At 35.0% G+C, this 25,619-nt stretch overlaps 3 protein-coding genes and 1 long non-coding RNA gene across 10 annotated transcripts; 3 read left to right on the top strand and 1 right to left on the bottom strand.

Moving 5' to 3' along the window:
• Positions 1–4: 4 nt before the first annotated feature.
• On the bottom strand, positions 5–1,805 carry LOC106347964. Its single transcript, XM_013787601.3, has 2 exons — positions 906–1,805; positions 5–532 (listed from the first exon to the last, which is right to left on the bottom strand). Exons 1-2 carry the CDS (start codon positions 1,663–1,665, stop codon positions 183–185), a joined length of 1,110 nt encoding a protein of 369 aa, XP_013643055.2. The 5' UTR covers positions 1,666–1,805; the 3' UTR covers positions 5–182.
• Positions 1,806–2,606: 801 nt separating this feature from the next.
• On the top strand, positions 2,607–4,866 carry LOC106404924. Its single transcript, XM_013845571.3, has 7 exons — positions 2,607–2,742; positions 3,888–3,998; positions 4,089–4,151; positions 4,226–4,273; positions 4,361–4,414; positions 4,501–4,555; positions 4,641–4,866. The coding sequence occupies exons 2-7, from the start codon at positions 3,933–3,935 to the stop codon at positions 4,667–4,669; spliced, it is 315 nt and encodes a 104-aa protein (XP_013701025.2). The 5' UTR covers positions 2,607–2,742; positions 3,888–3,932; the 3' UTR covers positions 4,670–4,866.
• Positions 4,867–8,500: 3,634 nt separating this feature from the next.
• Positions 8,501–12,411, top strand: LOC106379638 (peroxidase 71-like). Of its 2 annotated transcripts, XM_048747290.1 has the most exons (8): positions 8,501–8,988; positions 9,090–9,252; positions 9,833–10,830; positions 10,933–11,049; positions 11,448–11,527; positions 11,890–12,104; positions 12,196–12,231; positions 12,319–12,411. In XM_048747290.1, the coding sequence occupies exons 1-3, from the start codon at positions 8,572–8,574 to the stop codon at positions 10,234–10,236; spliced, it is 984 nt and encodes a 327-aa protein (XP_048603247.1). In that variant the 5' UTR covers positions 8,501–8,571; the 3' UTR covers positions 10,237–10,830; positions 10,933–11,049; positions 11,448–11,527; positions 11,890–12,104; positions 12,196–12,231; positions 12,319–12,411. The 2 variants fall into 2 exon arrangements, with proteins under 2 accessions (XP_048603247.1, XP_048603246.1); XM_048747289.1 differs by having other exon boundaries at positions 12,196–12,411.
• A 1,212-nt stretch (positions 12,412–13,623) lies between these two features.
• On the top strand, positions 13,624–16,583 carry LOC125581588. Of its 6 annotated transcripts, none has more exons than XR_007319191.1 (7): positions 13,627–14,160; positions 14,296–14,450; positions 14,681–14,782; positions 15,149–15,212; positions 15,326–15,549; positions 15,626–15,926; positions 16,038–16,583. It is a non-coding gene; the product is annotated as an uncharacterized LOC125581588 (long non-coding RNA). The 6 variants fall into 6 exon arrangements; XR_007319193.1 differs by having other exon boundaries at positions 15,291–15,549; XR_007319195.1 differs by having other exon boundaries at positions 13,624–14,160; positions 14,681–15,212.
• Positions 16,584–25,619: the final 9,036 nt, after the last annotated feature.

Below are 25,619 nucleotides of genomic sequence, written 5' to 3'. Positions count from 1 at the left end.
CATATAAAAGAATGGTTGTGGTGCATGTTTTTATTTATTTGGATATTGCTCCTTACTAAAGTTTGCTTGAGCATAATAAAACTATGTAGACTATTTCAAATGCACATAAAAGTATCATACGTTTTTCTTACCTACGAACAACAAGTGGTATTGAAATCTTGAGCAAACTACACATGATAAATCTAATTAGTTAGGCTTTTGGTTTGTGAATCATCACAGTCCAAAAGCAAAAGCTGGCGAGAAGAATGACACCAACGAACATACGAGCCATTGAGGTCAGGCCAGTCAGAGGAAGAGCAGGCTGTGTAATGGTGAAGCCAAAGTGATAGAACTTGTTCTTGCTCCTCTTCCTCCAGCTCTGATATCATCTTCTCCAACACTTTCTCTAGCTCGGCTCTTTCCGCACCTCTCAAAACCGGTTTATCCGCTCCGTTGCTTGCCCGACACAGCAATGGAAGCCACGAAGTAAGCATCTTCTTCTTTATCTCTCCCCATTTCTCTCCTCCTGCTGCAGCTTCCTTAAACAACAAGGCTTCACACAGAGAAAGTCCACAAAAGAAAAGTCAATGGTCCAAACCATCAGAACAAGTTAGCGTTTTGTGGTCCCCTACTTCGACCGTTAAAGTACAACACAATACAAAACTGGTAAAATTATTTATGAAATGTGATCAATATTATTATATTCTGGAAAGTCAAATATATAACCCCGAAAAGAATATTCTGAATTGAAAGAGTGTCATCTTGTTTCTTATTTTTATTTTCTTAAATGGGCAAGATATTATTCTATTTACCATATTTACGATTTTTTTATAATACGAAAACTGAAAATAATTAACGAATTGAGAACTACGTAATTTGTTTTCAGACAGCGAATTTAAATAAAAAAAGACAGTAACAATAATTACCTGAAATTTGGACCATAGAACATTGAAGTCTTGGTTCAGACCAAAGCGCAAGCCAAGCCAAGTTCGAAGCCGAAGCCCATCTCTCAACCGCTTCATCAACGAATCCATAAACCGACATCTTCTCCGCCAACCAAAGCAGCTCCGCCGCCAGCTTCTCCGCCGTTTCCGCCGACTGATCCACCGTCTCCTCCCCACCCCAACTATTAAACCCATCTCCAACCGCTCTAACCGCAGCTCTCACCACCCGGTTTAACCCACTCCGTACCGGTCCGCTCCGGTTCTTCTCAACCGCCGCCTCTAACCGGCCTAGAGTTCTACGAAACGACGCGTTTAACACCCTGCGGTTCAAGTCAAACACGGCCAACGAGTTTTGTCCGTGATTCTCGTCGATTAGTCTCTCCGCCAAGGATCTAACGACTTCGTACTTTCTAGAATTCACCGGGATGTCGTTCATCGCCGACAGCAGCTGCCATATCGCTCGACCGATTCCCGATTCCGACGCGCAGTCGCCGATCTCGAGCTTCTTCTTCTTCTCCGGGAAGGTGTAGCCTCTCGTCGGATTGGTGTTTGCGAAGGAGACGACGGAAGGAATCGAGCGTAGGAAGAAGAGGAAGCATGCGACGAGGAACAGGCGGAGCTTCTCGAGGAGCTTGGAGTTTGCGGAGATTTGGAGGAGAGATTCGTCGGCGAAAACTAAGACGGCGATGATTACGTTGCGGAGAAGCTGAGGAACTACGGCGGATGACGACAGCTTTTCCATTCTTCTATTTTTTTTGTGTGGTTACAAAACTTTTATTTCGATGGTTATATATGACCGAACAGCTGTCTTATATTTGAGTTTCCGTTTTCATTTATTTAATTAATTTAACTATTTCCATTTATATAAACGCGCTTTTAGTTTTTTTTCTTTGTTAGTTTTTTTTTTGTTTCTGTTCAAGTCGTAGTTTAGTTTTACATACATGCATGCGCTCCGTGTATATAATGACGGTGAACTTCCCCGTGGACTGTAATTCTCTGTCGATAACCGATTGGATCGTATTTGTATTTGGGCCTTATCTTGCTTTATTTTTTTACATAAAACAAACTTTTTAATTACAAATTGATGCTTATTTTTTACATAATAAAAATTTATTAATTACAAATAGAATTTCATGAAAGATATGGTGGCCACATATAATTTTCATTTCTTTGATTCTAGGAACATGTATGTTGTTCGCTGGCTTATCTCTCCAGGAATGTTTTTTTATCAGAATCGGATTCACCCAAATAATATTCTATTTTATTAGATTTCTATAATATTTTATTATTATATTCTTTGTTGAGCTTACATGCTTATTATTCGCGTCACATCAAATAGAAAACTATGATTAGAATTCTAAGTTGCTTCAAGTTATATATAGTTTCTTATTTTTAAAAAAAATTAGGTAATTTCATTTCATTTTAATCATACAAATCAACTTTCACAAATTTTATTAATATATGTTAACTTGAAACTGATTATATATAAATATATGTATTATAAGATGTTTATTTTTCTTTTTCCTTTTCCTTTTCCTTCCTCTGCACTAAGAAAATATGGAACACATTTTTTTCCAGTTCAATTGAAATTTTCTTAAATATAATTGATTTGGGCCATAGTTGAGAAATCGAATTGAACTGGGCCATTTGAAAGCGGCCCGGTCTGTTTGATTGTAATTACCAAGTTACCCTTATCTCCCCGTATCGTTATTCCTCTCTTCGATCATCTCTTTACATTTCAATTTCTAAAGATCTCTTTGACAACAAAGAAGAAGAAGAAAGAAACGCCCCCAAGAGCCATCACGAATCCTTCCTCCTGGTTAGCCTTCGCTTCTCCATTTCGTTTCTTCGTTTGAGATTATCAGATAATAATCTCTAACATCGAATCTGAGTAGTTATCGTTAGGGGAATTGTTTTGTTGTTAGCTCTCTCTGATTCGAAATTTTGATTTTTCGATCGGGGTTGATTGTATCTGATTCGCCTTCGCGTGGTGATCTGATCGTATTAGCTCCGATTAGTTGAAACTCTTTGAGCATTGTGGAGATCTGACTCACTATCACATTGTTGATTTTGATTCTCATTCTGGAGATTGAGAATCCATCAAACTCTTAAGCTTCTTCTGATCCTTGGAGAATGTAGATGATGCTTTGATTAAGAAACTCAATCATATATAGTTCTTACAGGTTGTTCATAGTTACTCTCATTGGCGTTGTCAGTGTTCTAAAAAACGGTATAGGCGGCAGCAAATCGGACATAAACGGAATGATTTTTTTAAAAAAAAATCGAAAAATCGGTCTAGGAGCCACCTAATCAATAATCCGCCTTGTTACCGTCTAGCGATTTCTTGAATATTGAGTGCTGTTAAGCATTAACTATACACTTTTCAGAACAGATCATTTATGTCGAATCAAACTGGTAACCAAAATAGGAACACTGAGAACGAATAGGAAAAAAAATGTAAAAGAATGCTGCCGCCTATACCGTTCTAAAAAACGGTATAAGCGGCAGCAAATCCGACGTAAACGGAATGATTTTTTAAAAAAATCGAAAAATCGGTCTAGGAGCCACCTAATCAATAATCCGCCTTGTTACCGTCTAGCGATTTCTTGAATATTGAGTGTTGTTGAGCATTAACTATACACTTTTCAGAACAGATCATTTACGTCAGATCAAACTGGTAACCAAAATAGGAACACTGAAAACGAATAGAAAAAATAATATAAAAGAATAAAATAATAGGAATGATTGTTCCTTCCCAAGTTTGGCGAGGAATAATGTTTGTTCTATTATTCGATACAAATGGTGTAAATTTATAGGAATGGTAAAGAAGTTAATGTTCCTCTTCATGGCATTGATACAAAAATTATCTTCCTTTTGCTTTTCAAGTTCAGTTATTAGCTTCCTTTACTGGTTCGTGTGTTCTTAGTTAAAGTAATCATTGTGTGTTATTATACATTATTGCAGCAATTTTTGGGGTTGTTTTGGTGGTGTTGTTAAGAGATCATAATAATGTCTAGCGTAGAGGATTTGAAAGCTAATGAAGCAGAAAAGTCAATGCCATCACCACAGCAGGAGGTTTGTGTCTGTACTCTCTCACTCACTACTAGATAATGTTCAAAACGCCGGGTGATCTAACTCTTTCTTTGATTTGCATTTGTGTGGTAGGAGGCTGCTGTAAAGAGCAAGTATGGAGGGCTCATGCCAAAGAAACCACCTCTCATTTCCAAGGTAGGTTTTAATTTATCTATACTTTTAAAGAGATTGTTTTGTGTGTTTCTCTGAGGTGTTTTGTTTTATATCAGGATCATGAGCGAGCTTACTTTGACTCAGCTGATTGGGCTCTTGGAAAGGTATAACTTTGATTCAAAGATAATCTCTCTCTCTCTCTATAATGGTTCCTCTCTCATGGTGTTAATGATTATTGTCTTGTAAAACAGCAAGGTGTTGCCAAACCAAAGGGACCTCTTGAAGCTCTTCGTCCCAAGTTACAGGTAAGTGAGCATGAACACACGTTTCAGCTGTTCTTTTCCTTTCTGAGGGTTGTTTCTAATCTTAGATCTTGTCCCCACTTCTGCAGCCAACGCAGCAGCAGACACGTTACAGGAAGTCTCCATGTGCTCCATCCGGTGAAGGTAATTTTATTTCTTCCTCTTATAATATTCAAAGCGATTTAATGACTTGTTGATCCATCTCGTTACTCTATTATTACTATTACAGATGGAGGAGGAGCTGCTCAGGGCGAATGACTTCCCGGCAACAACGAGAAGTAGAGAGAGGGAGGGAAAGATAAGGAAAACTCTTGTGTAAGAACTTTGTTATAATCGGATATTGTCTGTCCATTTGAAACAACCTATATTGTTTTCATTATATCTTAACTTCATCGCATAGCGTCTCCAAGTTCCAGACATTATTATACCTTAATAAAAAGTATATTTGGAAGACCTAGGTATCTATCTGATAGACTGATAGATGTAGCTAAACTTTCATCGGACAGGGTAGTATTCACATGGTTTATAAGTTAATTGCACTCCTAATTGAAAAGATTGTCGTTTTAGTCAAAATGGTGTAATGACAGTGGAGCCAGAAGGCGAAGTAGTAGACTTCTTCCCCGTGTAAAATGGAGAAAAATGTGGTAGTATTACCTCTCTCTCAACTAATCATGAAAACTCTACTAAGATAACGATACTTTTGACTTTTATCATATTGAATTATACTTGATAAATGAGTTGAACTTATGAAATATTTTACTTTGTGAGTTGAGTTAAAACAGAGTTAATAAGCGCTTTCCCTCCTGATCTAATGTTGAAGAGCTTACCCATTTCCATAACCGATTTGCTATACTGCATAATGGTCCGTTTGAGGTCTGAAGATACAACTAATTCCGTTTCTGACGATGTTCAATTATGTTAACGTCACATTTCCAAGTGACTAATTTTCAAGTTTTTTGGCGTTACTGTAAATCTTGTTTTGACACATTCGAATCTTGCTCCAATTAGTTATCATCTTAGAGTTCTTTCTACATCTACTTATATAATTTATTGTCTTGTATTTGTAGAATTTTGTTGACTCTCCACTTAATTGTGTCCGAATGTTTAATAGATAATACAAATTGTATTCCAAAAAAAACTATATAAATATATATAACCAAATGACCACCTTCGTAATCAAATGTAAAATCGGTCAATTAATTATTATTTATTGTAATGACCACCTTATCGTGCACTTAAGACAAATATAACCTTATGAAACAAAATTACATTTACCATAAACAAATCACTAGTTTAGGACAAATATAATATTGTATGCAAGATGGGATTTGGCCAGCGAATCTTAACTTCAATCTTAGGAGGATATTTCAATGGGGGAGACGTTATGATCAAATCCAACTTCCCGACGTCTTTTGACATGACACTGATCAGCTGGAGCGTGATCGAGTACATCTCAAAGTACAAATCCACTGGAAAGTTGAACCATGTTCAAATATATAAATATGTATTTTTCTTTGTTAAATTAGTTTTAATTAGAACAATTTAAAACAAAATTGGAAAAATTGTTTTTTTTAGAGCAAAAAAATGATAACTATGTCTTTTTAAACTAATATCTATTTTGTGCAAGTTTTGTCTATAATACCCTTTAATATTTTTGAAAATAAATTTAATAAATAGTTTTACAAACAATTTTTTTTGGAAAAATGATAACTATTGATAAAATACCTATATGAACTTAGTGGTATTTTTTTCAGTTCTAAAAAAAGTTTAAGTCATAAATTTCAGATTATGTTCTAAACAAAGTAGAAATGACATTCTACGAAGTAGAAAACAAAATCCACTTTTTTCATTGAATCTACAATGTTTAGAATATGTGATCTACGTAAATAAGAATATTCTAAAAATATTTAGAATACACATTCCACGCTTAACCTACCGATCTAAGATCTTTAGAAATCAAAATCTACACATTATTATAAGTCTAAAACACGTAGAAACCGACTTCTACAGATTTACTATAAATCTAAAACATGTAGAAATAAAAATCTACACATTACTATAATTCTAAAAACCTGTAGAAACCGATTTCTACAGATTAGTTGTATTCAACGGATAAGAAATCAGTTCCTAAAAATATGGAAACAAAATATTTGGGAATATTCACTTTCATATTTAAAAAAAAAAACTATTGAAAAAAAAACAAAAAAATGAATTCATTATTTATTATATTTAAAAATTACAATTTTAAGGGTATTATTGTCATTTTGAAAATAATTAACCTAATGAGACATAAAATATATGAGATTAGTCTAAAGGGACATAGTTATCATTTTTTTGCTCTAAAGAAAAATTTCCCAACAAAATTTCAAACTAATTAAACTGAAAATTTCTGTTGGATCTCTTTTTGATTAATCTTGGGGTATAATATTCTGCCGTGCCCACTAAATTTGATTTGCCCACACTAGCTCACTCCTCTATATCTAGATCTCTAATCTTTCTCTTCCTCTTTTTTTCTTAAAGCAAGTAATTTCAGTTATTTTAATTTTTTTGTTATATTTTGCTTATATGCGAAACTTTTAACAAAAGAAGTGTATACAATACATCATTTACAATAGAACTAACATGCATGGAACATGACGCATATTGAACCAATATCTTCTTCTTTTCTCAAAAACGAAAGTCAGTTTTCTTGATAGATTGGCTGAATGAAAGCCTGCAACATTTACCCCGCGCACAAAATAAAGTCAAACTTCTCTTCGATCAAAATATGTTACTAACCAATGTAACCCACCTAGAAAAATATTACTAGTAATTTCAAAATATATTAATACACGATCGTCTGTGTTCATTGAAACTTCAAACGCATGAGATCAACGAAAGATATAGATTCCGGAAGATAAGGAAGATAATTTGTTGGATATGGAAGTCGGAGATAGTTTAACCGGAAGATACTTCCAAACCTGTCTCACTAATTGCCAGATTCTTCAGTCGGTTATCGACTTATCTTACTGATGATTTTGCTCAAAAGTCAGCTTCTCGAAACATTATCACATGTATTGGTAAAACTTTATGCCCACAGATTGCTCGGGAAAGATACACAAGTTGCATTTTGTATTTTACATATTGAAAGTTTGCATGTTCAACATTTTAGATGATAATCGTAATGAGCTTAATTAGTATGTAACTACAAACGTAAAACAATAATAGTTTGAAACATCATGGTCATGATCCCGATCTTTGTTTCTTTATTTGGTTATATAAGGTCAGTATACTATACATAATCTAAAATTTTCATCTTCCTAAAACAATTCTTTCTTAATTTCAAAACTAATAAAATCAACGTGAAGAACAGATATTAATAACTAGCTAAAACATATAGTATAACCTAAATTGTGTATTTCCAAAACCTACAAGTTCTACAATACATAACCAATATGAAAGTCTTACATTACACAAAGGTCTCACATGCATAACTTAAGTTATTATGTCTTTTAACGAAAAGGTCTTACATAACTTAAGTTATTATGTCTTTTAACGAAAAGGTCTCACATTATTTATTGTTTCTATGAAAATGGAAACCCTTTGGATATTTTCGTATTGGACTCCATTTGGCAGCTGGTTCACTTTGCTAAGAAATATAGGGTTCCAATCCTCTAATTTAAATCTGCGTTCTAAAAATGGATATGTATACTTATAATCCAAACAACTTGCTCTCATCTCTAAATACATATTTATTTTCTAAAAATAAGTAGACCTTAACAAAACAAAACTCCTACACGATGTTACAAAAGAAAATACTCTTTTTTTTTTTTTCTCAAAAGAAAAAAAAGAAAATACTCCTACGTAAACAGTATTCCTATCACTACATATTCAATCAATCAAGCTAACGATCAAAAGAACAAATCCATAACCGAATGCATTTAAAGTCAACGACCCGACCAGCTCACATTGCACTGACCAATACAACACGCGCTTTCGGAGACTGAATCTCTCAAAAACACGTCGTTTCATTTAATCCATACAAAGACTATAGCCGGCTTAGTTGACTCACACGTCATTCTCCCTCTATAAATAGAACTATATTCTAATATACTAACTCAACTCACTACAACTAAAAACACACTTAGATCTTCTAAAACCCTAAAAAAAAAATATTCAAGATGGGTTTGGTTAGATCAGTATGCTTATTGGTTACCTTCCTCTATATAGTCATCTCGGTCCATGGACAAGCCACTGCAAGGCCCGGTGCTGGTTCTGGCACGAGGGTTGGGTTTTACTCGACCACTTGTCCTACCGCCGAAACCATTGTCCGAAACGCCGTGACAGCTGGATTCAACTCTAACCCGAGAATCGCACCCGGGATATTAAGAATGCATTTCCACGACTGCTTCGTCCTAGGCTGTGATGGTTCGATCCTTATCTCGGGAGCTAACACCGAGCAAACAGCCCGTTCGAACGTCAACCTCCGTGGATTTGACGTCATTGAAAACGCCAAAACACAGCTCGAAGCTGCGTGCCCTGGAGTCGTCTCTTGTGCTGATATTTTAGCTTTAGCCGCTCGTGACTCTGTCGTCCTCGTAAGTTTTACTTAGTTTTAGTACCGTTGCATGCATTTTTTATTTATTTATTTGTAACGTGTAAGTAACGTTTTTACGTGCATGGGTTAATTTGCATGTAGACAAGAGGAATTAGTTGGCAAGTACCAACAGGACGTAGAGATGGTCGCGTTTCTTTGGCTTCGAACGCTAACAATCTCCCTGGGGCCGGTGACTCCGTTGCCGTTCAACAACAGAAGTTCTCCGCTGTGAGACTGAGTACACGCGAACTCGTCGTCCTCGTCGGTTAGTACTTTACATTTACGCAATACAAGACGTATAAATTACCATTAATTCGATAATTTGGGATGTAACTGGTTACCAATTTAAAGAATATCAAATTCAAAAAAATGGAACGTTGATGAATGGAATAAAAGAAGTTATGGAATAAAAAAAATTGAAGTACATTCCACTCATTCGATTTATTCATGAGCTTTTTTAATCATGAATGTTTTATAATTACATTCCATTTTTTTCAGACATTCCAAAAGGGATCATTGGAATGAGATTTGTTTTTTGTTCCATTCAAATGGTAAAAAAAATTAGAATCTGTAGGAATAAATTATTCCAAACAATTTTATTCCAAAAACTTGTAATCCAAATGCATTCTTAATATTAAAAAACTCTTTCATGTGTTCAACAGTGTTCGTTGAATACTTCAAACTACTTTTTAACCGACTCCTTTTAGACCAATTTTCTCTGAAAATATAGATAATGAAACCTTAATCGGAAAATATAGGAAAAAATAAATTCGCAAACCTTTTTTTTTAATTCGCAGCTTTTATTAACAAAATATACTAAATAAGTTACATCATGTTATTAACAGGAGGACACACGATAGGACAAGCAGGTTGCGGTGCATTCAGGAACAGGCTATACAACAGCACTACAGGCCCAGCGGATCCAACCATTGACCCGACATTGTTGGCGCAGCTTCAGACACAATGCCCCCAAAACGGCGATGCATCGGTACGTGTTGATCTCGACACTGGAAGTGGTACCACTTTCGACACCTCATACTACAACAACCTAAGCCGTGGCCGTGGAGTCCTCCAATCCGATCAAGTCCTCTGGTCCGATCCAGCAACTAGACCCATTGTGCAACAGTTGATGAGTCCAAGAAGCACATTCAACGCTGAGTTTGCTAGGGCTATGGTCAGGATGAGTAATATTGGTGTGCTTACCGGGGCTAATGGTGAAATTCGTAGGGTTTGCTCCGCAATTAATTAATTAAACAATTAAACTCAGTGGTATGAATCTTATGATAAAAGTTCATAGCTGGATAAGTACTTGTTTCGAGTGTGGCTGGTTTCATAATAAATAAATCAATAGAAAACGACATAATTAAACCTAAAGTGGATTGATGAAAAAGTGCGCACTATAAGATGTCCGCATTCGATTTCTTTTGTTTTTACTTGGTAATATTATTAAAATGTCTTTTAGAGAAAAGAATAATAGAATGAGTTTGAATCTATTTTATCTTCTTATCTTTATATATAAAGAAGAGTTTGAATCTCTCCTGAGCAATACACGTTGGATTACACGTAGATAATTCGTTCGTTTTCGCGCGGACACGTGTCCAAGAAAATCGAAACTCGGCGTTTCATTTAATATTGAGTCTGGAACTAAACGCAGCGTTGTCGTCTAGGGTTATTCCCGTGTTCTTCTTCGCCTCTTCTGCGTCAAGCAATCTTCCATCTTCTTCATCACAAAGATACCAGTTACAGATTAATACCCTTAAAACCTTCAATTAATATTTCATTCACGATCTACATTTAAGAGAGTTCTGCTTCTCCAAGGCGGTGGAGGTTCTAATATAAAAAGGTGAGCGCTCCTGCTTTGATAATCATCTTCTCTTTCCTTTAACCCAACCAGTTAAATCTGTGATTTATGGCTAACGTTTCCGTTTTCCTCTCCGATATGCAGGCTGGCCGCTCCTCCTGCACTGGTCAAGTCCGGATCCGTTTCTGGGAGACTAGGAATGTCCGCCGTGGTGGAGAGCTCCTGGTCCTGGGAGTGGATATGCTGCTACTAGATTCTCAGGTAGCTTAATTAAGTACGCCTTTTGTTCATGGACAGAGTTCTTTCACCGATATATTTTTTTCTGCCATTTCTACCGTCCTAAATCCAGATTACAAAGTTGATTTTTTATTTTTGACGTTTTGTTCATAAGGGTAGTGATTTTACCTGTTAAATTCTTTAGAATTTTTTTTTACAGTTTTGTTCATGAGCATAGATATTTAACCGGTTAAATACTTTAGAATAGATGTTTTTCTTTAAAAAAAAATTCCCCGTTGTAACAGTGGTCATGATTATCTTCTTCTGAGAGATTTATGTTTTTTATGTGTTGCGTAGGTACGTGAGAAACAATGGTCTCAAGTCTTTGTAATTGAAACAACTATTGTTTCTCTTCGTTGATACGTGTTGTTTTGTTGTTTTAGGATTGGTAATTCGCGTGGTTTTGCATTTGTTCGATTTAAGTATAAAAACGAAGCTCCCAAAGCAGTGGAAAGGCTTGAAGGTAAGATCTTATATCAGTTTATGCTTTTTGTGACTGGATTTGGCATGAAAGCTTTGGTCATTGTTTCATGAAAGTTGTTTTAAGCTTTAAGTTTCAGTTTTCGATTCTTATACTTACACCAATTTTTGTTATAAGAGATTTTGTTATCAAACTCATATCGCTTTGATGTTCGTTTGATCCAGAGTGTGATTTAGTGTTATTTATAATTATTTATCTTACTTTCAGTTACTGACACCCATTCGCACGTTTAGTGTTTTCAATGGGTAAGCGTAGATCTTGGGAATTGATCTGTATGGCTATGTTTTGGATGTGATCTGATAATTGAGTGAAAGTTTTGGGTTCTTGGTTTTTCAAAATCATAGAATGCAGCAGTCGAGTTTGTGTGGGTGGTGAACACGAAAGAAAAAGTTGTAGCAAATCATCTCAAGCTGGAGATAATTCGGCTTGGGAAGAAGGAGCTTCATGAAGCAAAAAGTGTGGGTGAAACCAAGGTTGAACTTCAAGGAGTTGCAGGAGTTCAAGCATGCTGGTGATGATTCCCTTACCATTACTCCCTCCTATCTTGACTGCAAATAAGGTATGAGTACAAACGGTGTATACATGTATGCAAGACGTACATTAATCTTACTAATAACTTTGATCCTGAAAATTTTGGTTTTTGTGGACAGATGAACATGAATCTAGATGGGGGGAAGTTCCATGAGGTGATCATTTCTCTTTTCAAAACTTTCTTCCTCGCATTGGTTTTGTTAGTTTTCTCAGAGCTGTGTTTGATCCAATGGAACGATCAGATTTGATGTGGGGAGAAAATGAGCTTATGGCTCAAGAAATCTGTCTTATTCTCACCAACTCATTAACACAAATCTTAGCATTTGTTTCATGTCTGATCTTGGAGTCATTGGTGAGATTCAACATGTTGGAAAGAGGTCTACTTGGATAGACCCATCATCACTCGAATGTTTGTTATCAGCAACGGTGAACAGCATCAACACATCGACAGAACACGATGACAGAACAAAGAGATGACGACAGCAACAACAGCAAGCCAAGTCTTTGAAGAGAAACAGTGACGGGACAGGAAGTCACTTCCGTATTTTTCACTATTTTATGGAGGATCAAACCAGAAATTAGCAAGACGGAGACCAAGTGGAAAACCCGATGAAATCATAACAGAACATTTGTCTTTAAGAGCTGAAACAATGAATCTTGAAAGTCGAAACAATTCCATTTCTCGCATTTGTCAAAAGAACCACAATCAATATATGTTAACTTATACATTATCTCACCAAATATTCACACCTTTATATCAATGACTTTTGATAGGAGTACCTCATATGTTAAAAATATATTAAAAACTCAGCTATTAGAATAAGTTAAGTAAAGAAATATAAGTTAGTATTATATCACTACAGTGTAACTAAAACAACAATTTCCAATTGATTAATTCAGCTATTTCGATTTTAAAATAATTTATTTGAATTAGTGAACAGCTTTCAAAATATTAGATCATCAAATAATTGCTATTTTATTTTCGTGTCAATTGTTCAAAAATCCATTGGTACACAAAATTGAAAATTAATTTATATTTTTTGTTAATAATAGTTATAAAAAAAATAAAAATATCAGTAAATTCAATGGAATACAAAATTGAAAATATTATATATTTTTCGTTTTTTAATGCTTGCAGTTTCAAAAATAATATTCTACTTAATCTCATAATAAAATAGATTATTTTATAAATTATGTTTTAATGATTTTTAAAAACTGTAAGGTATATTTATGATATTAAAAATAATTAAAAATAGGAAAAAATAATGTTACAAGAATACACTTATGTTATAAATACTCATCAAAATTTAAAATATTTATATTTTATGTTCATTTGCTTACCCGCCCGTAGGGCGGGTTTACCCTAGTATATTATATAAAGTAATGTTGGTCTCTCTCCAGAGAGAGCCACGTCATCAAATGACTTTCTCCCGTTCTGACACGTGTCCCTCCTAAGTACTCAGTGTTTCGTTAATTCAAGTATTCCGGTGAGTTGGGCTTTAATTCATCACACGTACGTTTTTGTTCCATTGAATTTAGGTTTTGCATTTACATTATTTGGGCTTCATATTTTGTTATTTATGTTTTCTGAAAAATAAGAGCCCAGCCCGAATGAAAGGTAAACAACTGATTTTTCACGACCTTTGGATTCATCGTCTTTCTCGATCTGACTTCCTCATATAGGATTCACCTATTCATTATCAGACGAATCCATCTACGCTACAACCTTCGCCATTAATAGAGTTTCATGAAGTTAGGTGAGACGAATCTTCGTGAAGAATCTTTAGGTCAGATTTTTGTTCGCGTCCGTTCGTCTGACAATATTCTACTCCAAAACGTTACAGATTCAATGATTCATCGACATTAAGAACCATCATTACTCCTCCTCTAGGTGGTGTATATCACCTATAAAAAGTTCAGTACTCATCTCATGAGCATCATCCTCTCAATTTCTAAAAACATTAGAAACTTATTTTCCAATTTCAAGTTCGACTTCGAAACGAGACGTCTACACGAATATTTAGACACAAAATCTGAAACTGAGGAAGATGAAGATGAAGAATTGAGACTTTCCCAAAATTAAGGTTGTTCTTAAAACAAAATCGCAATACGCCCTTTTCTCAGATATTGCAATTGTTCTTCGTTGATATTTTTCTCACAGTTGGCCAATTCTTTTTTGTGATTCTAATATAAAGCAAACACTGTATTATTGTTGTCAGTGAATTGACAGAGCAAGCAAAGGAGATCGACGGAGAGCAACGGAGCACTCGGCGGAGAACGACGGAAAAAGTAGCGGAGAATGTGACGAGAGATAGCAAAGGTAATTGTTACAGTTCTATCTGGCACAAGGGAGGTTGATCGGCTCTCAGACAGGGTGAGTTTATAAGAGCTGCAAGTATATTAATGAAGAAAGACACAGAAAGTGAAATCCTATCAACTGGAATCAAACTCAATGCGTAAAATTCTTTTTAAAATTGATCTAGATCGTTTGAATATACAAAAACACAGATGTTATGTTCTAGGAATTTTCTATCAGTGTTGTTTATGTGCATAATGAGTTTTTGATCAATCGTTTTTTTTTTTACTTGAAACTTGATCGTGCAGAAAACAGATTCTGCTTGAAGTTCAGACATTGGGAAGGTCTGCCTCAGGCTTTGTTGGGAAGCTGCAATGATCGTGCAAGGCATATTAACGCTTCATCTACAGGTCTTTCCCCAAATTTCAAGATTTTATCTCGCTCACACTTCATTTTTTATCATTCATATGTTTTTTGTTTATAAGAAAAGGGGAATGTAGGACTGTGTTAAAGTTGATTTTATTTTGTAAGAATTAGATTGTTTCTTCCGAAGTATTTGTAAATGGATGAATGAAACTTGCGGTCGAGAAGTCTGACATGACTGCATAGCTTCTCATGACGCATTTACTCAAATTTGATGGCATCAAGACATAAAGGAAATAGTACAAAGAAAGCAGAGTTTAGTTTCTCATCTCTTGCATTCTTCTTCCATCTGCATTATATACTATATTTACACTATAAGAACGTCAGCAGTAGTGGTGAACAACATGAATCAGGTAACTATGACTAATGAGTTATGAGACTTTTGGATGAGTTGCAGTGAACTGGATTTTGACTATGGTAAGTATATCTTTGGATTCCTTTTATAGTTTTTGTTCAAATAATTTTTTATTGTAGAGTCTTTTTTTTTTATTGTAGAATCTTTGATTATGATACACTCGGATTTGAGACAGAACAAACATCCCGAGTGAGACAGAAAATGTTACGAGAAAACGGTAATGGAGGCATCTAAATTACTATGGGTTGCAACACACTGGTGATAGAGAGGAATCACGAGAAGGAGAAGATGAAGCAAGAGATAGAGAGAAAAGAAGAGGAAATAAAGAAGCTTGGAGAGAAAGTTAGAGAAGATGAAAAGGAGAAGGAGAGGAACTCCTTCTGCATAAGCCATTGGAAGGTCCAGTGTCCCTTTTCAGTTTTCACAGTTGCATTGTTACTTTTCTTGGCTGAAATGTGTGCCCTCAATGTGACAGGTTGGGAATAGTAAAGCTCAAAGGTACCTGAGGAACATGTGGAAGAAGAAGCCTATTCCTTTCTCACATGAGTTTCCACGTGCTGAACCCCTTTCTCTTCACCTACCAGAAAATATTGTCTTCTAACCCCAATGACCTCCTTACAGCTGAAAGGTGTTTCACACATTTCATTTATTACATTCGTTATGATGTAAGTGGGTTGTGTTTGAAATGAGAAATGCAGAAAACTGAAAACTCTATGCATGCTACTTACTAAGGTTTTTAATGGTTTGGAGTGATAGATTACCACAGTTCTTCGAAGGTACAATGTCTTTTTCTGATTAACACTATGATTTATCTACATAACCAGTTAATGTTATACATTTCATGTGGGTCTCTTTATGTATTCAACCGGTCTTATGAGTTGCTTCAGGGGATCAAAGAGTTGGGCTGAGAAGAGAGGAAACAATATCTAGCGAGAATGTTGGAGGCTCACACAAGCCAGATATGTGCAAGGATTACAAAGATACTGGATACTGCGGATTAGCCTCACATGACCGTGGGTGTTACAAAGTGGGATGAACATAGAGAAAGAGTGGGAAGATAAATACAGCTATAGGAGTTTAAGATGAGAATTATGACAGTACTGACATCAACATCAACATGGACAAAGATACATAGCCCTTTTATCTGCTTCATATGCAGAGAGCCTTTTGTGGATCCAGTTGTCACCATGGAAGCATTACTTATGTGTGTTTCTTTATGGTTTAGTTAAGAGAGCCCCCTGCTTTCTGCTCAACGTTTTTAATATATATACAAACGATTTATATATAAAAATAAAAAGCACATGTTCCCTCAAATTTTCAAGACTCGGGAAGAAAAGCACAAAACTAAGTAATTATTTTAATTATCAGTTTTTTATATATGTTTTACTTATTCATAGATAAATTTTTATTATTTTTGTTATTTTCTCATAGACCTTTTTAATATTTCGGGTCATCTGAATCATAAAGATTATGCAAACAGAAATAGAAAACATAAATTTATTAAAAACTTATAAGATAACCCGAAATAAGTAATATAAAAAGCATAAATTTCAAACACATATAAGAAATAATCATAAAAATAACAAATATAATCCATTCACAATATTTTCCACATTTCATCAAGTTAATCAAACTATAAAATTTAATCTGATAGCTTTTTCTCTTTTAATCACTAAACTCAAATTAAATGAAGTTAACAAAATATTGATACAAAATCACAACCAAATTAATAGAGAATCACAAAATATATAACAAATATAAAATAAAACAAGAAACATATATAAAATTAAATGTAATAGATTTTTAAAAGTTAGTGTCACAAATTCCAAAACAAATCTTGAACATAAATCTAAAACTGATTAAGAAAACATAAATCTAATATTGATATGAAAAGAAAATATATATAATTTCACTGTGTAAGAGATAATATAAAATAATTTAGCAAAAATTCATAAAATATATGTTAAAAATTTAACAGAGGAAAAAAAAACACAATAATCATATTAAAAATTACTTTACCGCACCAAAATAGAAACAAAGAAAAACAATAACAACATTATGATTTATGAAAAATATATTTACATATTTTCAAAATAAATATAATTATTATAAATAAATATTTTAAAAGTAAAATTTTTATGCGAAGCGAGGACCGACTGATATAGATCACCCGGTAATCACATCTATATATTTAAAAGAGGCATTTCCTTATTCTTCATGTTGCCACGTCATTAAATATGGTTACCAGACGCTGCCACGTGTTTCTCTCACATTCAAATACTATGTTTTCATTTTGGTTTTAAATAGGCTTTCACAGAAGTGAAAACTTTCGCCTCATAAACATTACAAGTTTCTTTGATTCAATGAATGCAATCCGATCACTCATTCAATAATCCTTATCCCTCATCAAATCAGTGGAACTCCACCTATAAAAAGATAAGGCCCCATCTCTTGAAAATCATCCTTACAATTCCAATAGTATAATAGTTAACTCTTCTGTTCTACTTGCTGATTTGAAGGCCGGACGTTGTTGCTGCTGCTGCCATTTTTAATTTGATTTTCTATTCCATCATCTCCGACTTGAAACATAAGAATCAGCTTTAAATAGCTACACGGATGTTGGTTATGGTCTTGAGCTCCACCTTTTCGATTATTGTTTTTATTCAAACAAAATTCTCAAGCTTCAAACAAAATTCTCAAGGTTCAAAATTCTTCTTCCACTCCAAAAAAAGCTAAGGATTCCACGACCTTATGTTTTCCTTTCGATGGTGCCAAGTATTGAATATATGGGCATGACATGTTCTGATTCTTTTCCACCCCTATATCGGCAAAAGTTACTATGATACACATGTTTCTTACTCACGAAATTGCAGGACATATGGCATAACGACCTTGGAATATCTGTATAAGATGGAGTTAATAGATACAAAGTATTGTGCTCTTAGAGTATTTTTTGTCGCTTTGTTAATCTTTTTTATATATGATTGGCCAACTTCATTTCTCAAATCATATGCAGCGACTGAAATCATATGCTTAAGAGTTAAGACCAAGCAAAAAATGATCCAGATATGCTCATATTTGTTCCTAATAAACAATAGAGCTTATTTTACCAAAACCGAGTATCACCCAACAATAAACTTAAGAAATGAGACCAATGAACACCAGGAACCGCATTCCCAACCTAGGAACACCATTTCCAACCCAATTGGATGGCTAACTTTTTGATTGCCAGTTTCTCACCAAAGTTGATATTTTTTTTTTGGAAAATTATGCATAGGTGAGAACCTCAAAAAGAGTCATATACATTAGTTGTTAGATACAAATTATTCAACTGAGAATGACATAACAACTCAATCATGATGATGCCATAGAAGCAAAAATTCAAAACAAAATTTACTTACAAACAAACTAACGAAACACTTAAATTAATAAAATAGTATACTTCATATACATATCTTGCAAATGTAAACTTAAAATACAAACGGTAAAATCATATAAACAATAATAATCTAGATCACAAATAAAGTATATCCCGCCCGTAGGGCGGGCCGACCCTAGTATTTTATAATTTATGTTAACAACGAGTAGACTTCCGATGGTAATGTTCATGTACCTCTTTTTCAAACTTCGCTAAGCTTATGAAACTTACTTCATTAGATTGTGTCTCTTTTGATTACATGTTCTCTTATATTTTGGAGAAGTAAAAGGCTAAGGGTAAAGAAAAAATGAGCTGAATTAAACAGAATTTTGGACTACTACGAAATGGCATTTGTATTGAATGTATAGTCACATTCGATGTATATATATATTTCAGAATGATGCGTTCTTAACTATGTATTCTCATAAATATTTTAAGAAAATTTTGAATGTCCCTTTTGTGTTACGTACTATCCAAACTTAATTTTGTATAAAATGTTGTTGGGAGAAAAAGAAATAATCAACGATCATTAAATCTGGTCAAATATTCTAGTCTCTTATAAATTTACAAAACATATTTGTTGGTCAAATTTCCACGATCTCTATAATTTTAAACCCCAATTATTTGTTGCATTAAAAATTTATGCGGTCTTAGTACTCCACATCGATGCATACGCATAAATTCTGCCGTGGTTGCTTTGATGCAATTTTGTGCACGGCTGTTAGAAATTTGTATAAAATATCATTACATTTACGGTGGTGCACATGCATATACCATAGTCAGAAATGAAACCCGTGCATAATATCAAATGATTCGTTAAACTCTCGTGTTAACCAGTCAAGGATTTCTGATTTAGGTTATATATATATGTATGGTTGAAAATAAAATAAATAGAGAATACTGTTTTTGCTAACAAAAGAAGTTTAACTTTATGAATTCATTCACTAAGGTAAATACTAAAGCATAATAAGTCAATGCAATAACAACAACAAAAAGAGCCAAAGAAGAGATGTTTTTAAATCATGTATATGATCAGGCAGTTTAGGCTTTATCTTCATCTTTGTCACTGACATTTTTCCCATGCAGATGTTTTGATAAACTTTGTCAATCCTATATAGGTTATTATAATTAATAACTTAGTATGGTATATGTACGCGTATTAAGTTTGACATATATTAAATGAATGTATTAGCTGTATTGAGATAAGACCGAGCAAGCAATTCTTTTCACACTTCTAATCATTTATTACATTTTTGAACTGATGCTTATCACCATGTTCAATAAAAGTGACTTGGAGAAGAACGAGATTATTTTAGATAATTTGATATTCAAAACTCGTATGTGTGTGTTAACTTTTTCTATATGTAACAGTGATTTTGCATATGACTGTAATTCTATTTTAGTCCTAGCAATTTATTTTAAAAAGAAACGGTAAGATGGCCTGGTTGGCTGCTTCACGCGTCTTGTGTCAACTCAATATTTTGATTCGAAACTAAAAACTCCAAAACATTTTTCCGTGTAAAAGGTCACTTATTTCAACGATTCCATTTATATTCTACAGTTTTTTGTCCAATTATTTTTGATAATAATTTAAAAGAACGCCACAATCCAATCGAGTCACAATAGTCTATCGAAATTGCATATCTCCACCACCACCCCTAAAATACATTTGTTTTTTTTTTTTTGAGCAAATAAAGATTGATTAAGAAATAGAATTTCTGTCTACAGCAACAAAGGCAGGGGAAGACATAGAAGACAAAGCTGCTTTAGCTAAGGAGTCAGCTTGAACATTCAATAAACGCGGAATAAAAGTAAACGAGATAGACGCGAGAGAGCGGGACATAACATGAATATCATGCAGCACCCCTCGCAGAGCAACATCCTGTCCTTGAGTCTTCAAGAGCAAAATGAGGTTCTTTGAATCAGAGTTCACCGAGAGACAGCAAACATGTGAAGAGACTGCAGCTGTGACTGCAGCTTTAACCGCCAACGCTTCAGCCACAAGAGCCGAAGGAACAAAACGCCGGTATGAAGAGGAGCATTCTGTAATGGAATTTTCAGAATCTCTAAGTTGCCATCCAAGTCCACAGTTTCCTGTTGCTTGATCCCATGCTGCATCAGAAAAAGAAGACCAAGTAAACGAATTATCAGCAGGTGGAAGTGAGGAAACGCCCACATACTGTAGTAGGGAATGCTTAATGCTACACGTCTGAGCAGCCTTCCATTCTTTTGCATCTCGTACAGCTTTAAGAACTGTACTTTCCTCTGAGAAAAAATTATTTTCAAACACAAGTTGGTTCCTATTAGTCCAAAGGATCCAAAGGAGCCAGGGAAACAGCTGAGTGCTTCCTAGTCCTATTGGTGGTAAAGAAACCATCCTTTGGCATTGAGTTAGTAGCGCTGCAACTGAGTTGATACTCTGCGCAAATGGCTTGAACAAACAGGGGACTAGTTCCCATACTTTCCTCGCGAAAGGGCACTGCAGAAGAACATGTATCTCAGTTTCCCGTTCTCCACAGCGCTTACAAAGCGGGGAGATCGCAATGCCTCTGGCTTCTAGAGCAGAACCAACTGGCAAAGCTCTGCTGGTCGCCTTCCACATGAAGTGGCGAATCTTAGGTGATGTGGCTACTTGCCATATACACTTTTTCCAATTGAGCTCTTGGATGTGCGGATCACCATTGTTGAGTTTTGCCACTGCATAACCAGACTTTGTAGAATACTCTCCTGACGCATTAAACAACCAGACTCTAACATCCTGTAGCAGAGACGAGCTAGGGATGAGGCTTCGGATCTTTTCCTCATACTGAGGTAATGTGTTTCTGATTCTTTCAACATCCCATTCATTTGTTCCTGGCCTGAGGAGATCGCTCACTTTCCAAAATCGTGTAGTTTCTGTTGGCGGACCCATTGGGGCTAAAGGTTCAGACGTTGATAACCAAGGTTCGGTCCAAACTCCAACCTCCTTTCCGGATCCAAGTGCCCAGCCAAGACCTCTAGAAATGAGATCTCTCCCCACCAACAGTCCACGCCAACCATGAGAGGCACATGATGGAGGTTGGACCTCTAAGAAGGAGGTGTGCACACAATATTTCCCTAAGAGGGTTCGAGCGAGGAGTGATGATGGATCCTTCAAAACTCTCCAAGAAAGTTTCGCTAACAGGGCATCGTTAAACTGGGCAATCTCTCGAAATCCAAGGCCCCCCGAGTTCTTTGGTTTTGTAAGTGTTTGCCATGAAACCCAACAAATCTTTCTAACGTCCGGTGAAGCGTCCCACTAAAACCTCGTAAGGATAGATTGCAGTTGCTTACAGAGCGACATGGGTAGTTTGAAGCACGACATTGCATATGTCGGCATTGCAGCCAGCACCGACTTCAATAGAACCATCTTTCCAGCTCCCGAAAGAAATCTGGCCGTCCAGCTATGGCTTCTTTGCCGGATACGATCTACAAGGGAGGCAAAAATATCACGTTTTTTACGGCCAAAGTTCTCCGGTAAACCCAAATACTTCCCCAAACCACCCTCATTGAGAATGTGGAGTTGCTCGCGGACTCTTCTTTTCGTAGCTCCTGGTGTCTTTGCCGAAAAGGTGATAGCGGATTTATCCAAATTTATGAACTGTCCCGAAGCGCCTTCATACTTTCTTAGGATCGCCACTAGTGCCGCACAGCTGCGAGGGTCAGTTCAACTGAAAAACATTGTATCATCAGCAAACAATAAATGGTTTATGGTAGGACAGTTCCGTGCCACCTTAACGCCGACCACATCCCCTTGCCTTTGCGCCTTCTTGCAGAGTCCGGACAAAACTTCCGTACACAGGATGAAGAGGTAGGGAGAGAGAGGATCGCCTTGCCGGATCCCTCTAGACGGAACCACTCTGCCTTGAGCAGACCCGTTGATCAGGTACGAATAGGACACGGAAGTAACACAAGTCATGATCCACGAGATCCAAGTCTCATGAAAACCGAAACGAGCAAGAACCTGTCGTAGAAACTCCCACTCCATCCGGTCATACGCCTTGCTCATATCTGTCTTAATTGCCATACCACAACGCACTTTTGCCCCGGAGTGTTGGAGATAGTGGAGAATCTCATTTTGTTATAAGCACATTATCCGAAATCGCTCGGCCTTTAACGAAGGCAGACTGATGGTCTGAGATCAACTCCGGGAGAAGCGGCTGAAGTCTTCTGGTCAGTAACTTGGCAATAATCTTGTAGTGGGTGTTGCAGAGGGCGATCGGACGATAATCTGCAACTTTCCACGGTCCGGTGATCTTCGGTATGAGCCTCACATGCGTCTCGTTTTGTCGCTGGTCCAATTCGCCAGAGGAGAAGAAGGACTTGATATCCTTAACTACATCATCTCCAATAATATCCCAAAAGGATTGGTAAAAACTCGCCGAAAAGCCATCAGGTCCCGGCGCTTTATCGGGATTGATAGAGAAAAGGGCTTCTCTGATTTCAAGGGTGGAAGGCGGAGCCACTAATGTTTGATTCATCTCTGCGGTTACTAAGGGGGAGATCCCATCGGAAACCGCCTGAGAGGAGTCAGTCATTTGGGTCGAGAAAATGCGGGAGTAGTAGTCTGCGATGCAGTGGACGATCTCCTCCTCCTTATAAACAGCTTTATCTAAAGAATCTTCAATAACAGCAAACTTATTTAAAGCACGTCTCCCCCTTGTTGCTGCATGGAAAAAACCGGTGTTTCTATCTCCACACTGAAGCCACTGAACCCTACTCCGTTGTTGCCAAAATATATATATATATTTGTTTAAGTATTTTTATCATCTAAAATATAGAAGTCGCTAGAAATTATGAAATTCTTGAAAAACAGAATTCCAAAAATATCCAAAAAACCATGCGTTCATGTGTTTCAATCAAATTGCTATGAGCTACTCCATAAATTTATTTCCTATTATTTTGTGGCAACAGTTTATTATGAATAGGAGTACTTATTATCGTTAACCTAATATTTTATCATAAATATCTTGGTAAATATTTTCTAATTTTGATTAGTACTTCTCTTGATTTGTACCAACATTAATACTGGCAATTGATACAATAAAACATAATTAATCCACAGAGCCATATAGTATTATCTTTACCGATTAAATAGTAATATACCAGAGCAGTTCTAGAGTCATGCTCATGAAGTATAGTTTACGGCTTTAAACATTATCATTTGATTTCGACCATTTTTTGATAAAAGTTCATTTAATCTATAATACATTTACTTAGGAAGCAAAACAAATCAGTTAACTTATTTTCAAAGATAACTATGTTTATTTAGTAATATGTTTGAAATCTCTATCGACTAACCAAACAAGAAATTCCTTTCACTCGTATGTTTTTAGTAAGATTTCAAGACTAGAAAGGACAATGGTAATTGAGAAGATTATCCAGAAAGATTACTTTTTGGGTAACTTCTTCTAAACAATAATTGTGCCATCAATAATTATGCAAGTGATTGAATAATTGATGTTGACCAGTGACGACTGTCGTGGAAGATGTAGTTTTGAAGTAATTACCAGAGAAAATGGCAAAAAAAATCGTCTTATTCATATGCTCCTGTTTTTTTTTAATTTATACATCTTCAAATGCAATTGATTGTTTTTATTACGGTATTGTAAGAGTTTATGAACAAATATTTTACTGACAGAACGTAAAAGTACGTAGTATTATTCCGTAAACAAACATTAGCTAACAAGACAGATAGAGCTGTACCACTCTCGTAGTCAAATATTCATAACAAACATTAGTGACTATTAACAAACAAACATTAGTTCTTCATTCTCTTGCGTTGCGTTTAAATTAACGCATAGTGACTATTAATTAAGCAATGTAACCATAGATCCATAAATCTTCGGTGGACGATTATGATGTTCTTAATGTATGAGTATAATCATATCAAGACAATTATACAAAAATGCGTATTATTTACACTAGTTTAGTTTTGATATAATATCTTAAAAGTTGTTTTAGGAGTCAGAATCAATGCGGTCTAAAAAGGTCGATAATATATAGTATGCTGTGGAAATATGGAATGATCCCGATAGTCCGCACATCTTCTATGATCATTCGATTTTATGCTTGATTATATAAGTGTCGAATGTAACAAGTGTTTAAAATAAAACTAAGCTATGTATAATTCTCTTTGCTTATTTATGTTTAATCGTCTTCTATAGCTAAAAAGGTATATAGTACAATTATGCAAAAAAATATCTTGAAATAACGGAGCATACTTGCCGTTAACAAAAAAATAAAACGAAGCTTAATTTATAACATTTGAGTAATAAAATTGTAAATGAAGTTGAATATGACTTCCACAAACGAAATAAAAAATTGTGAAAGTCAAAAAAGGCTCAAAGAATCAGTTTGACTTTGAATACACTGTTCAAAAATGAATCTAATCATTGGTGGAAATGATTAGTGAAATAATAATAATAACATTGTTGTGGACTTTGACAATAAATAAAATAAAAAGCGAGTCAATGATCTTACAAACAATAATTTAGCTATCTGTTTTCAGTATAATTTTTCATTCACTCTTTATTTCACAACTAAATATTACAAACGTTGTTAAGATTTTTGTACTTTTGTCGTAATCTTTTTTTCATTAATAAACTTTTAAATAATTATAATTTCTTATCAAGTTAAAATTATAATAACAAAATTATCTATTTGGTAAGAATTTTTTATAGGGCTTATTTGCCAAATAACCAAAAAAAATGAAAATTAGATTTTGGGAGAGAGAGTAGAGAGAGATAGGAAGAAAAAGTAGGAGAGAGGGGAAAATTTTGGTTAGTTAGTGTATTTATGTTTTTTTTATGTATATAGGGTGCAATTTCCCTTTTTTATATTGTATTTCAGATTCATAAAAGAACCCAAACTAATTTCTAAAAAGACATCAGTCAAACTCTTTCTCTAAATATTCAAATGAAACATAAAACATTGTTTCATATCCATGTAGCACGAATTGTGTTGATGTGCATTCAAACTCGGTTTATTTAAAATTTTGTTATCTTTCTGTCTGAATTTGGGTGATTTGTTT

This window comes from Brassica napus, chromosome C2 (assembly GCF_020379485.1).
Source record: "Brassica napus cultivar Da-Ae chromosome C2, Da-Ae, whole genome shotgun sequence".
NCBI classification, from domain to species: Eukaryota; Viridiplantae; Streptophyta; class Magnoliopsida; order Brassicales; family Brassicaceae; genus Brassica; species Brassica napus.
This window is presented reverse-complemented; position numbering and strand designations above follow the sequence as displayed.

What these genes read in the sequence shown, in the direction of transcription:
- LOC106404924 (XM_013845571.3), top strand. Translation starts at nt 3,933, where the DNA reads ATGTCTAGCGTAGAGGATTTGAAAGCTAATGAAGCAGAAAAGTCAATG. An exon ending in TGCCATCACCACAGCAGGAG is followed by an intron (nt 3,999 to 4,088) that starts GTTTGTGTCTGT and finishes TTTGTGTGGTAG; the next exon opens with GAGGCTGCTGTAAAGAGCAA. An exon ending in CTGATTGGGCTCTTGGAAAG is followed by an intron (nt 4,274 to 4,360) that starts GTATAACTTTGA and finishes CTTGTAAAACAG; the next exon opens with CAAGGTGTTGCCAAACCAAA.
- LOC106379638 (XM_048747290.1), top strand. Translation starts at nt 8,572, where the DNA reads ATGGGTTTGGTTAGATCAGTATGCTTATTGGTTACCTTCCTCTATATA. An exon ending in CTCGTGACTCTGTCGTCCTC is followed by an intron (nt 8,989 to 9,089) that starts GTAAGTTTTACT and finishes ATTTGCATGTAG; the next exon opens with ACAAGAGGAATTAGTTGGCA. An exon ending in CGAACTCGTCGTCCTCGTCG is followed by an intron (nt 9,253 to 9,832) that starts GTTAGTACTTTA and finishes TGTTATTAACAG; the next exon opens with GAGGACACACGATAGGACAA.
- LOC106347964 (XM_013787601.3), bottom strand. Translation starts at nt 1,665, where the DNA reads ATGGAAAAGCTGTCGTCATCCGCCGTAGTTCCTCAGCTTCTCCGCAAC. An exon ending in TTCTATGGTCCAAATTTCAG is followed by an intron (nt 533 to 905) that starts GTAATTATTGTT and finishes CTCTGTGTGAAG; the next exon opens with CCTTGTTGTTTAAGGAAGCT.